Source organism: Coregonus lavaretus, assembly GCF_964263955.1.
Source record: "Coregonus lavaretus genome assembly, contig: HAP1_SCAFFOLD_1798, whole genome shotgun sequence".
Lineage (NCBI taxonomy): Eukaryota > Metazoa > Chordata > Actinopteri > Salmoniformes > Salmonidae > Coregonus > Coregonus lavaretus.
The window spans coordinates 17501-32116 of record NW_028166022.1 but is presented as its reverse complement, the minus strand read 5'-3'; the positions used below and the strand labels follow the sequence as shown (position 1 = coordinate 32116).

At 43.3% G+C, this 14616-nt stretch overlaps 1 protein-coding gene across 1 annotated transcript; it reads right to left on the bottom strand.

The window, feature by feature from the left end:
- Window positions 1-479: 479 nt before the first annotated feature.
- LOC311115195 (zinc finger MYM-type protein 1-like) lies at window positions 480-5400 on the bottom strand. The gene is made up of 2 exons (XM_084190394.1): window positions 2534-5400; window positions 480-1972 (listed from the first exon to the last, which is right to left on the bottom strand). Exons 1-2 carry the CDS (start codon window positions 4114-4116, stop codon window positions 1351-1353), a joined length of 2205 nt encoding a protein of 734 aa, XP_084046520.1. The 5' UTR covers window positions 4117-5400; the 3' UTR covers window positions 480-1350.
- Window positions 5401-14616: the final 9216 nt, after the last annotated feature.

Here is a 14616-nt window from a genome sequence, read left to right as displayed (position 1 = left end):
AAAACATTGAAATACTTAACTCACTCCAAAATAACTTCACAGTCACACTCATAAAAAAATTGTATAATAGTTTCCCATTCTTTATCACAGAAAAGGCATAATTATGTCCTCTTAAGTCCATGATTTTTATTTTTTATTATTTATTTATTTATTTTAGACAAGTTATTGCAAGTATATTTTGTGCAAGATTTTAAAGGGAATTTATTTTTCTTTATTTGATATACAAAATGTATGTGGGAGCAACCAAGCTTTCTTCCATTCAATTTCAGTAATATATGCATTCCAGAAGAATTTCCCTCTAGTAGAGATCTTGTTCATAGTCACTTTAACTCTACCCACATGTACATATTACTTCAACTACCTCAACTAGCCGGTGCCCCCCTGTATATATAGCCTCCCTACTGTTATTTTATTTTTGCTCTTTTTTTCTCAACACTTTTTTGGTTGTTGTTTTATTTTTTACTTTTTTTGTTAAAAATAAATGCACTGTTGGTTAAGGGCTGTAAGTAACCATTTCACTGTAATGTCTGCACCTGTTGTATTCGGCGCATGTGACCAATACAATTTGATTTGATTTGGAATTGCGGTGTATGCAGAGGCCAAATCTAGCTCCGTACCGCATCGCCGTGCGCCTCTCAAATGTTGTAACAATCTGGAGGGCATTGACATGATTGGCTGACGGTAGGTTGGGGGCGGTACATCCTGTATGAACACAAACCCACTTCTTTGACAACTTCCTTCACAACAGCTCTGCACCGCTAAACGGAAGAAGTATGAAAGCCCTGAAGTCTGGAGGCTGCATTACAGTAATTATTGTACTGCCACTGTACTGCCAGTGGCGGCTCCTGAAAAAATTCTCAGGGGGGGGCAATTTTTCTGATGATTTAGGTGACCTACACACATTTTTTAAAAGATATGTCCAGCAACAACATGAAGACAGGGGCAGCATATAAGTCAATACCAGAAGCATTTATTGACTGATCTCAAAAGTGTTGGCTTACAAAATCAAAATAAGTTATCACAGTAAAAATAATCAAGGGTGTTCTTTCACATTCCTCAACACTGCATAAACAATATGCATTTCCATAAACAAATGAAATAAGAATGAAAACAGAATTTGAAAGTAATTTCTAGAAAAGGTAAACACAGCTATCTGTATGGCTTTGTAAAAATGAACAACCATATTCTGGCCAATTGTATAGATTTGTAAATATGAACAGATTTTTTTTTTTTTATTACTTTTTTTTTAATGAAAAAAAACTATTTTAAACAACATCAACTGTGAACTGATTTGGGCGTGTGTGTGTTAAAGAGACAGACAGGGAGGGACAAAGAGAGAGAGAGGCTACATTACTTGTACTGAAACTGTTCTCTTCTCTGTTTCAATACAGCAAAGCGTTCAATGACTTTCTCATTGAAATCAGGCATGCTGAGGACTAGTTCCCTCTCCATGGAAAGCATGGCCAGTGCATTCAGACGTTCCTGGCCCATTGAATTTCGCAGGAATGTCTTAACTCGTGTCAAAGTTGAGAAACATCTCTCAGCTTCAGCTGTTGTCATGGGAGTAGTTATGAGGATGTTCAACAGAGTCACAGTCTCAGAGAACGTCTCCTGGAGGTTGTAGCTCATGAGAACCTGGTACAGTGCCAGTGCACCACAGCCTCCCTTGAATTCAGGATTCTCATAGATCAGAGATAGTTCTGTCTTGAGCTTTGCCTTGCTCAGCATGGGGTATGCATTCACAGTGGCATTCAGAGCCTCATCAGGAAATGAATGGCAGTACCTTTCAAACATGTCTGCTTGCAGTAAGGTAGCACTCACAAGGTGGCCAGAGAAAGAGAACCTTTCTTTGGTGTGATCCAGGATGGTGTTGCAGACCTCTTCAGACAGCCTCTGCTTCTCCTCTTCTCTCAAAGCTGTTCTGGGTCTTTTGGCTCCTGTTGCTTCTTGCAGCTGTTGTTGAGAGGAGTCCCTGAAGGCAAACAGACCAATGTGTTTGTTGGCTTTGTACAGTATTGTTGTCTATGTGATGCACAGGTATATGCAATGTATCCATGTATAGTACAAATACTTAAGTTCCACTTAAAATGGGCAGGGATGCATAAAGTCTTTAGTGTTTAAGTTAGCCTTTGTGTCTCACATAGCCTGGATGTTCAGCACAGTATACAGTGGTGCTCATAAGCTTATGATCCCATGCTAAAGTTGACTAAAAAGAGGAATAAAAAAGAAAAGAAAATTGGTGTCTTTAAAGGTTGGATTTTCCAACTTTTTTAATTAAGTCATTAAGATCAATTTCCAAAAGATGATTTTTTAATTTTTTTATTCCTCTTTTTAGTCAACTTTAGCATGGGATCATAAGCTTATGAGCACCACTGCACAGTACACATAGTATATAAAATAAGATAGATTACACCACTGGCCATATATAATGAGAATAATGTGATTTCAAACACAAATGCAGTCTCCTTTCATGCATACATTTTCAAATAAAGCTCTGCTTTGAGAAAGATCGAATGATATTGTTTAATCTTACCTTATGGCCTGCACACTGCTTGTGAAGCTGTCGAGGGCACGTTTGATAAAGACAGCATCGATGTCCTTCTTCTGTAGCTTCTGGTACAGAATGTCGACGTGGGGCATGATTTTGTGAAAAAGCCGCAGGAAAAAAATAAAATCTTCATCATGTAGCATCCTCACGTAACCAGATGCTTCTCTCACAGTAAGCTGGTCAAATGAACCCAATGAACCCGTCCGGATGGCTTCAAAACATACTATGAGGTCGTCTCGATTCTCGTAGACAGTGTTCACGACTCTGCTGTTGAAGTTCCACCGTGTGGATGAAGGTCTGGGCAGTCTTCGTGCAACAGTCTGGTCAAGAATGCTGGTGCGTTTGGGTGACCGGGAAAAAAACGTTGTAATCCCGCTCAGATCGGAAAAGAAAATGTTCACTTTTTTGATGCGAGAAGTAGCTTGATGCATGATCAAATTCAGCTGATGCGCATAGCAATGCACGTAATGGGCATTCTTGAAATGCTCACGCACCTTCTGCTGCACACCTGCCTTCTCTCCCCTCATCACACTGGCTCCATCGTAAGCTTGCGCAATGAGTTTGACTTTCTCGTCATCGGCAAAAAGACCGTTCAGTCTCTCCAAAAGTACACTGGCGATTGAGGCTGAGGTTGATTCCGAGATGGGAAGGAACTCAAAAAATCGCTCCTGCACTTTGTGCTTGCTATCTATGTACCTCAGCACAAGCACCAACTGTGTCTGTGTAGAAACATCCGTGGTCTCGTCAGCTTGGATAGCTACGAAGTTCGCAGACTTCACCTCCTCCACAATATGTTCCCTCGTGACCGCTAGCATACACTCCAGTAGCTCGTTTTGAATGGTCTTTGATGTGCCCTTGAAAACTTTAGCATTTTTAAGATGGTCATCAAACACCTCATCTAATTGTGCCACAAAGTTGACACGTCCAAGAAAAATACCAGGGTTGGTGGAGCCCTCAGTTTCATCTTTGCCTCGCAAAGCTAACTCAAACACTCCGCAAAACTTAACACACTGGATAAGCCGGCTGAGGATATGGCGGTTCTTGCTAACCTCATCGTTGTGGCGGCGGACAGCTAGCCTGTATCCCTCATCCAGTTGAGTGGCAATATTCACTCTTCCCAAAGATGACAATCTCAAACAGCTATCCATGTGGGTCTTTGACAGCTCATGTTTCTTAATCTTTTCTGAAAGATGGTGCATGTCGGTTACACCAGTCGCTGTCCAAGCGGTGCTGTCTGCTGTGCCGCCTTCAGGGTGGAAGAGTAAGCAGGGGTAGCAGAAAACTGCATTAGCTACATCGCAGCCTGCTAGCCAGGTTTTCCGTTCGTACCAATTTTTGGAAAATCCTCGGGTGTAGGACTTCCCCCCTTTAGTAGAAACCTGTTGAATTATTAAATTTGGTCTGGGAGGTCCTAATTGTTTCGTTGCCAATTTATCTTCATTTGTTCGCTGACAAAAAGGAACTTCTTTCAAAGACACAATCGAGTTGGACTGAAGCCTAGCCATTTTGATAGTAGTGATTGTGAATTGATTGACGCTGCTACCCGCTTTTTTCTTAGTTACGTTCATGGATATGTGTTACGTATGACGAAAGCGCGTAAGTGCAAGCCCTCAGAAACCCATAGAGATTGTATTGAAAGCTCGGATATTTGAAAAAAATAGATTTTACATGGGAGTCTATGACAGACTTCTGGGCGATTTTCAACCTGACTGAAATCGCCCCAAAAGGGGGGAGGGCCATTTGAAGCACGACTTTAGCCTGATTGGACATTTAGTGGCACTGTGGCAGATCAGGCGTCTAGATTACAACACTGATAACTACTGTTGCCGTGATATAATTGATTAGAAAAAAAATCCCTTCCTTTTCCCGTTTGGCAGTGCGTCGCCCATATCGCCCTATTGAACACACCGTCCCTGTGTACTGCTAAAGTTAATATTTTTTGTATTTAAAATATTATTTCTCGCTGATATGAAAGATAAGGGACATAATCTGCATATGTTTCGAAAACCGTTTTGAATTGTAGTTCACATGGAGCAAAACGTCTGCAAATGTAATCCACGGAAACCATAAGCAGGCTTTTCCAGAGGTAGTTAGTCTGGATGAGTGTAACTAAACTCGGTCCTGGGCTGCGTTCAGTACATAACACAACGTTCAATTAACAGAAACAGTGATGTATTGAACGACCAGTTGAAAAACGGAGACGGGTTGTGGGTTCAAAATGCACAGCTTGCCTTTAAACACGTCAGTCACTACTTCATGCCAAACCCGCTACACCCACCGAACGGACCAAACAAGTCTGTTCACGAACGTTTTGGGAAAACGTGTCGTTCCCGTACAAACGAACTGGTTTAGTTGTTGTCCTAGCGCTACACAGCTGATTCAAATAATCAACGCTTTATAGTATTGAGTTGACTGACGTTATTTGAATCAACTGTGTGATGCTAACCTTACTTAGCTAACGTTAGGACAAAAACTGTTCATCAGGGATCTCCGAGACTAGTACTACCACACAGTTAGCTAACGTATCGAGCTAGCTAACACGTGGTATAAAAACGTTTAAACTAGCTAAACAAAACGTTTAAACTAGCTAAACAAACTGTCTTATTAGGCAGAGACGGTACAGAAACCTGTATTGGTTTTCGCGAAGACGCTAACGTTACTCACATTGAAGGATGTCTCTGATCTCACAGAAATCAGTATACCGTTCATTCCTAAAAGTATCAAATGCCACAGATATATAATAATCCACCATCCAACGATTAACTACACATTCCACATCTGGTCCGGGGTCCATGTTTTCGTTTGCCGCCATTTCCAACGCCGTAAACAAAGCCGTAAGATGTATCTGCTGTATTCGTCATCCGCTGCGCTGGTTGGTGGTCGGTCAAACCTTTCGTCTATCCACATTACGCTCACATTCACGCCACGTCAATAACGTCATTGCGTCATCCCGGATACCGTTCATTTACATTTTACATTTACGTCATTTAGCAGACGCTCTTATCCAGAGCGACTTACAAATTGGTGCATTCACCTTATGATAGCCAGTGGAATAACCACTTCATTTAGAATCTTTTTTTTTATTTATTTTTTTATTGACTAATTCTAGAGATGTTATTAAAACATTGGATTTAAAGTAAAAAATATTTAGCATTTGGGGTCGGATTTTTCAAATATTTGTTTTTGTGTATATAACATTTACCAGAGATAATGAAGAAATTTACGGCTCAAATGTTTTACTTTCATTTTAATAACATATTACATCTTTCAGTGTAAATACATGGGTCTTATTAATGAAATAAAACATTGAAATACTTAACTCACTCCAAAATAACTTCACAGTCACACTCATAAAAATTTGTATAATAGTTTCCCATTCTTTATCACAGAAAAGGCATAATTATGTCCTCTTAAGTCCATGATTTTTATTTTTTATTATTTATTTATTTATTTTAGACAAGTTATTGCAAGGGTATATTTTGTGCAAGATTTTAAAGGGAATTTATTTTTCTTTATTTGATATACAAAATTTATGTGGGAGCAACCAAGCTTTCTTCCATTCAATTTCAGTAATATATGCATTCCAGAAGAATTTCCCTCTAGGAGAGATCTTGTTCTTGGAGTTAAAGTTCTCTTAAGAATGTATTATTACATTTCTTATCCACCAGGGGACAACCTAACAAATTATGCATCTATATTGACATGTTCTCCAAAGCACAAATCAGATTTCATTAATTGAGTAAGTTCTGAAGGTATTGGTTTGCATATAGAGTTACATTCTTACTGTATTTTTACAACTCTATCATAGGTTTATACAATTGTAACCCCTCACCTCATTTTATTTATTTTAGGTACTTTAACTTTTGTAACTCAATTCATATGTAGTGATTACATTTTTTTACTTTGTTATTTTATGTTTCTTCAGATAAAATATACGTGTAGTGATGTCCTGTTTTTGTTATTGTATTGTAATATATATATATATATATACCATTCATTTAGTGAAGACGGAGTCAGTTGGTCATGGCTAGAAGGGATCCAGCTTTTGTCAAATTAACGTCAGATTTGATTTATCGTAGCAGTTTAGGAGAACACGCTGCAGGTTGTGTTGTTTGTGTTTGTTTGCCGCGCGTACTGTACGCCGCGCTCGATTTAACGGCACAATCTGTAGATTTCTTGCTGTCCGTCATTGATTCTTGAATAATCGGATTTATCTGAGTCTAACATGATGTTATCAGATTCAAATTCAATGCATATTGGTTCACATCCACAAGTTTTTGCACAGGTCAATAAATGGAACAGACAAATAGCCATCATTTAAAAAACTAATCAGGTTTATTATGCAAAACAAACAACACATTATAAAGACAATTTGAGACACATTTCTCAGAGTCGTGGCTGAACAACGACATGGATAATATACACTGAATGTACCAAACATCAGGAACACCTTCCTAATATCGAGTTGCAGCCCTCAGAACAGCCTCCATTCATCAGGAACACCTTCCTAATATCGAGTTGCAGCCCTCAGAACAGCCTCCATTCATCAGGAACACCTTCCTAATATCGAGTTGCAGCCCTCAGTAAACAGCCTCCATTCATCAGGAACACCTTCCTAATATCGAGTTGCAGCCCTCAGAACAGCCTCCATTCATCAGGAACACCTTCCTAATAGTGAGTTGCAGCCCTCAGAACAGAACTCCATTCATCAGGAACACCTTCCTAATATCGAGTTGCAGCCCTCAGAACAGAACTCCATTCATCAGGAACACCTTCCTAATATCGAGTTGCAGCCCTCAGAATAGCCTCCATTCATCAGGAAATGGACCATGTTGACTCCGATGCTTCCCACAGTTGTGTCAAGTTGGCTGGATGTCCTTTGGGTGGTGGACCATTCTGGATGTCCTTTGGGTGGTGGACCATTCTTGATACACACAGGAAACTGTTGAGCGTGAAACCAAGCAGCGTTGCAGTTTTTGACACTCAAACTGGTGCGCTTGGCATGAATTGGAACGCCGACTGCAAGCCAGGCCTAACCGTTGTCGTATCGTGTCAATGCTGGTAATTATTGCTGTGAAACAAAGGAGTCCGCTCATACTGAACCATGATCATACGTTTTATTCATATCACAAGATTTCAGCATGAGGTTACAGATGTCATGACACCCGGAGAACGGCATCCCAGATTGCAATGGCCGCTCTAACCTCTTCTTCGCTTTTACCCAGTATATATAATCTTCCCAAGATATGGGTGGCTCCCTCTACTGTCCAATCCCCTGGCTACAACACACACTTCCTGTCTGTTGTATGTGGCGTTACACTAAAACATTCCCTCTTGACACTAAAATAAACATCCTCAAAGGTTCCACTTAAAACCATTAAGAAAGTCATAATCTTAATACACTACACCGTCCAACATCAGTGCCCATATTATCATTCCCCACAGGCCAAGTTCCAGTTCCCCATATTATCATTCCCCACAGGCCAAGTTCCACTCCCAGTCCCCCATATTATCATTCCCCACAGGCCAAGTTCCAGTTCCCCATATTATCATTCCCCACAGGCCAAGTTCCAGTTCCCCATATTATCATTCCCCACAGGCCAAGTTCCACTCCCAGTCCCCCATATTATCATTCCCCACAGGCCAAGTTCCAGTTCCCCATATTATCATTCCCCACAGGCCAAGTTCCACTCCCAGTCCCCCATATTATCATTCCCCACAGGCCAAGTTCCAGTTCCCCATATTATCATTCCCCACAGGCCAAGTTCCAGTTCCCCATATTATCATTCCCCACAGGCCAAGTTCCACTCCCAGTTCCCCATATTATCATTCCCCACAGGCCAAGTTCCACTCCCAGTTCGCCATATTATCATTCTCCACAGCAGCACCATACAAATGTCATGTATAGAATATGCCCAATGAGTGGCCATGTTTAACTAACCTGTAAATGAATATAGAAACATTTTTTGTTTTATGCAGTCCGTTTCCTCTGAGCTGGGCTAATACAGTGCCATCATGTCATCATGTCTACCACAGGGCTATACTGTGGAGCTGTCTGAAACACACAGCACCCTGCTACAGGAAACACACAGCACCCCGCTACAGATTCTCTATACTGTGGAGCTGTCTGAAACACACAGCACCCTGCTACAGATTCTCTATACTGTGGAGCTGTCTGAAACACACAGCACCCTGCTACAGGAAACACACAGCACCCTGCTACAGATTCTCTATACTGTGGAGCTGTCTACAACACCCAGCACCCTGCTACAGATTCTCTATACTGTGGAGCTGTCTGAAACACCCAGCACCCTGCTACAGATTCTCTATACTGTGGAGCTGTCTGAAACACCCAGCACCCTGCTACAGATTCTCTATACTGTGGAGCTGTCTGAAACACACAGCACCCTGCTACAGATTCTCTATACTGTGGAGCTGTCTGAAACACCCAGCACCCTGCTACAGGAAACACACAGCACCCTGCTACAGATTCTCTATACTGTTCATCCATTCTCTTCTATCGTAGGGAAACAGTGCCTCCTGTTCACGACTTTCAGTAAAGTACTCTTCTTTTTTATAAAAAGGTTTGTTGGCTCATAAAGAATCACAATTATGTAAAGTTGTATAAAAAAAAAACATATCTCCTTCTTCCTCATATACACTAACCTGATCCATAGGAGTCCTGGAGTGCAGTTAAACTTGCATTGGACCATGGTACCATTTGTGATGCACCCAGGGAGTTCTCAGTAGTGTTTCAATGGAGAGAGGTGACTGAATTCAGATTACTAGGTGGGTAAAGGGGATACCTAGTCAGTACAACTGAATGCATTCAACCGAAATGTGTCTTCCGTATTTAACCCAACACCTCTGAATCAGAGAGGTGCCGAGGGGCTGCCTTCATCAACGTCCCCGTCATCGGCGCCCAGGGAGCAGTTGTTGTTGGGGGTTAACTGCCTTGCTCAAGGGCAGAACGGCAGATTTTAGAACAGACAGGCCAGTAACGTTGATTCAGAGGAAGAACAGTGACAGTGTCCAGTAACAGTGAGTGAGTCAACGATGCCTCAATGACTTTAAGGTCATGATATGATTGGATGCGTCTCAAATGGCACCCTATTCCCTATATAGTGCACTACTTTAGACCAGAGAATGGCACCCTATTCCCTATATAGAGCACTACTTTAGACCAGAGAATGGCACCCTATTCCCTATATAGAGCACTACTTTAGACCAGAGAATGGCACCCTATTCCCTATATAGTGCACTACTTTAGACCAGAGAATGGCACCCTATTCCCTATATAGAGCACTACTTTAGACCAGAGAATGGCACCCTATTCCCTATATAGTGCACTACTTTAGACCAGAGAATGGCACCCTATTCCCTATATAGAGCACTACTTTAGACCAGAGAATGGCACCCTATTCCCTATATAGTGCACTACTTTAGACCAGAGAATGGCACCCTATTCCCTATATAGAGCACTACTTTAGACCAGAGAATGGCACCCTATTCCCTATATAGTGCACTACTTTAGACCAGAGAATGGCACCCTATTCCCTATATAGTGCACTACTTTAGACCAGAGAATGGCACCCTATTCCCTATATAGAGCACTACTTTAGACCAGAGAATGGCACCCTATTCCCTATATAGTGCACTACTTTAGACCAGAGAATGGCACCCTATTCCCTATATAGTGCACTACTTTAGACCAGAGAATGGCACCCTATTCCCTATGTAGAGCACTACTTTAGACCAGAGAATGGCACCCTATTCCCTATATAGTGCACTACTTTAGACCAGAGAATGGCACCCTATTCCCTATATAGTGCACTACTTTAGACCAGAGAATGGCACCCTATTCCCTATATAGTGCACTACTTTAGACCAGAGAATGGCACCCTATTCCCTATATAGAGCACTACTTTAGACCAGACCCCTATGTGTCACGTTCAAAAGCAGTGCACTATATAGGGGATAGGGTGCCATTTGGGACAGACCAGTTGTCTTTCAGTGTCCCCCTCCCGTCCCTTAGTGCCAACTTATAAATATAAAAATAACATCCATTCTCATAACAGCATTTGAATAGAAAGGCATGGGTTGTCTTTAGATAGAGTGTGTTAGTGACGTCCTGCACCCCCTCAGGGTGCACAATAAGGAAGCCACCCATACCCGGGACCACCCATACCCGGGACCACCCATACCCGGGACCACCCATACACAATAAGGAAGGGAAAGATGGGGTCTTTTTACAGTTGGACATGAAACAAACGATTTCTACAATCATAAATCAAAACATGTTTTTATTTTAAAACAAATAATTTCTACAATCGTAAATCAAAACATGTTTTTATTTTATATAACAAATGATTTCTACAATCATAAATGAAAACATGTTTTTATTTTAAAACAAATGATTTCTACAATCATAAATGAATGGATACAATCAGAAAAATATGGCATTAATCAATGGCGGATACTTGCATGATTGATGATTGTATTGTTATAAATGGTACCCATATCTCACAAAACAAACTGTTGTTTGACGATCATCAATACCCTGTGTCACAACGGCTCTGTTGTGAAGCCAACAAAATAAGCAGAGAGAGAGAGAGCGATATAAAGGTCAGGAGGGTTGAGGGGAAAACCAGCTGTTGAAAAGACTCAACTGTCACTACAAGCTTCCTGTTGTTGACAGACCCATTGCTTCACCAATTAAGTTTGTATGAACGGCTGTGTGTCTCCAAGCCCCATATACTACCCACCACTGTGACCTGTACGCTCTCGTTGGCTGGTCCTCACTACATATTCGTCGCCAAACCCACTGGCTCCAGGCCATCTATAAATCACTGCTAGGCAAATCCCCGCCTTATCTTAGCTCACTGGTCACCATAGCAGCACCCACCTGTAGTCTGCGCTCCAGCAGGTATATCTCACTGGTCATCCCCAAAGCCAACACCTCCTTTGGCCGCCATTCCTTCCAGTTCTCTGCTGCCAATGACTGGAACGAACTGCAAAAATATGTGAAGCTGGAGACTCTTATCTCCCTCACTAACTTTAAGCATCAGTTATCAGAGCACCTTACCGATCACTGCACCTGTACACAGCCCATCTGAAATTAGCCCGCCCAACTACCTCATCCCCATATTGTTATTTATTTTGCTCTTTTGCACCCCAGTATCTCTATTTGCACATCATCTTCTGCACATCTATCACTCCAGTGTTAATACGAAACAGTGTCTCAGAGGGGGGGGGGGGGGGTGTGCCCTGGACCGAGTCTGGGAAACCCTGTAGCAGCTAAAGTAACTCTAAACAAGGAGGAAAAACACAACCAATAAGACAACAATACAAAGAAATAAGAAAAATACATTTTTCAGCGTTTTGGATTGGCTCAATTCTGATAGTACCTCCTTGTTTCCTCGTGTGTTTAACGTCCAGCCCCAACTCATAGCGTCTCTGTCCTTTCCCTGGGTGTCCTAGTGTGTTTAACGTCCAGCCCCAACTCATAGCGTCTCTGTCCTTTCCCTGGGTGTCCTAGTGTGTTTAACGTCCAGCCCCAACTCATAGCGTCTCTGTCCTTTCCCTGGGTGTCCTAGTGTGTTTAACGTCCAGCCCCAACTCATAGTGTCTCTGTCCTTTCCCTGGGTGTCCTAGACAAGTCCTAGTGTGTTTAACGTCCAGCCCCAACTCATAGCGTCTCTGTCCTTTCCCTGGGTGTCCTAGTGTGTTTAACGTCCAGCCCCAACTCATAGCGTCTCTGTCCTTTCCCTGGGTGTCCTGGACAAGTCCTAGTGTGTTTAACGTCCAGCCACAACTCATAGCATCTCTGTCCTTTCCCTGGGTGTCCTGGACAAGTCCTAGTGTGTTTAACGTCCAGCCCCAACTCATAGCGTCTCTGTCCTTTCCCTGGGTGTCCTGGACAAGTCCTAGTGTGTTTAACGTCCAGCCCCAACTCATAGCGTCTCTGTCCTTTCCCTGGGTGTCCTAGTGTGTTTAACGTCCAGCCCCAACTCATAGCGTCTCTGTCCTTTCCCTGGGTGTCCTAGACAAGTCCTAGTGTGTTTAACGTCCAGCCCCAACTCATAGCGTCTCTGTCCTTTCCCTGGGTGTCCTGGACAAGTCCTAGTGTGTTTAACGTCCAGCCACAACTCATAGCGTCTCTGTCCTTTCCCTGGGTGTCCTAGTGTGTTTAACGTCCAGCCCCAACTCATAGCGTCTCTGTCCTTTCCCTGGGTGTCCTAGTGTGTTTAACGTCCAGCCCCAACTCATAGCGTCTCTGTCCTTTCCCTGGGTGTCCTAGACAAGTCCTAGTGTGTTTAACGTCCAGCCCCAACTCATAGCGTCTCTGTCCTTTCCCTGGGTGTCCTGGACAAGTCCTAGTGTGTTTAACGTCCAGCCCCAACTCATAGCGTCTCTGTCCTTTCCCTGGGTGTCCTAGTGTGTTTAACGTCCAGCCCCAACTCATAGCGTCTCTGTCCTTTCCCTGGGTGTCCTGGACAAGTCCTAGTGTGTTTAACGTCCAGCCCCAACTCATAGCGTCTCTGTCCTTTCCCTGGGTGTCCTGGACAAGTCCTAGTGTGTTTAACGTCCAGCCCCAACTCATAGCGTCTCTGTCCTTTCCCTGGGTGTCCTAGTGTGTTTAACGTCCAGCCCCAACTCATAGCGTCTCTGTCCTTTCCCTGGGTGTCCTGGACAAGTCCTAGTGTGTTTAACGTCCAGCCACAACTCATAGCGTCTCTGTCCTTTCCCTGGGTGTCCTAGTGTGTTTAACGTCCAGCCCCAACTCATAGTGTCTCTGTCCTTTCCCTGGGTGTCCTAGACAAGTCCTAGTGTGTTTAACGTCCAGCCCCAACTCATAGCGTCTCTGTCCTTTCCCTGGGTGTCCTAGTGTGTTTAACGTCCAGCCACAACTCATAGCGTCTCTGTCCTTTCCCTGGGTGTCCTAGACAAGTCCTAGTGTGTTTAACGTCCAGCCCCAACTCATAGCGTCTCTGTCCTTTCCCTGGGTGTCCTAGTGTGTTTAACGTCCAGCCACAACTCATAGCGTCTCTGTCCTTTCCCTGGGTGTCCTAGACAAGTCCTAGTGTGTTTAACGTCCAGCCCCAACTCATAGCGTCTCTGTCCTTTCCCTGGGTGTCCTAGTGTGTTTAACGTCCAGCCCCAACTCATAGCGTCTCTGTCCTTTCCCTGGGTGTCCTAGACAAGTCCTAGTGTGTTTAACGTCCAGCCCCAACTCATAGCGTCTCTGTCCTTTCCCTGGGTGTCCTAGTGTGTTTAACGTCCAGCCCCAACTCATAGCGTCTCTGTCCTTTCCCTGGGTGTCCTAGTGTGTTTAACGTCCAGCCCCAACTCATAGCGTCTCTGTCCTTTCCCTGGGTGTCCTAGACAAGTCCTAGTGTGTTTAACGTCCAGCCCCAACTCATATCAATCAATCAATCAATTTTATTTTATATAGCCCTTCTTACATCAGCTAATATCTCGAAGTGCTGTACAGAAACCCAGCCTAAAACCCCAAACAGCTAGTAATGCAGGTGTAGAAGCACGGTGGCTAGGAAAAACTCCCTAGAAAGGCAAAACCTAGGAAGAAACCTAGAGAGGAACCAGGCTATGAGGGGTGGCCAGTCCTCTTCTGGCTGTGCCGGGTGGAGATTATAACAGAACCATGCCAAGATGTTCAAAAATGTTCATAAGTGACAAGCATGGTCAAATAATAATCAGGAATAAATCTCAGTTGGCTTTTCATAGCCGATCATTAAGAGTTGAAAACAGCAGGTCTGGGACAGGTAGGGGTTCCATAACCGCAGGCAGAACAGTTGAAACTGGAATAGCAGCAAGGCCAGGCGGACTGGGGACAGCAAGGAGTCACCACGGCCGGTAGTCCCGGCGTATGGTCCTAGGGCTCAGGTCTCTCAGTTGGCTTTTCATAGCCGATCATTAAGAGTTGAAAACAGCAGGTCTGGGACAGGTAGGGGTTTCATAGCATATCTGTCCTTCCCCTGGGTGTCCTGGACAAGTCCTAGTGTGTTTAACGTCCAGCCCCAACTCATAGCATCTCTGTCCTTTCCCTG

Bases quoted from the DNA above. Each gene is read 5' to 3' on its own strand.
- LOC311115195 (XM_084190394.1), bottom strand. From the start codon at position 4,116: ATGAACGTAACTAAGAAAAAAGCGGGTAGCAGCGTCAATCAATTCACA. The intron at 1,973-2,533 runs GTAAGATTAAAC...GTTTGCCTTCAG, and splicing joins AGCAGTGTGCAGGCCATAAG to GGACTCCTCTCAACAACAGC.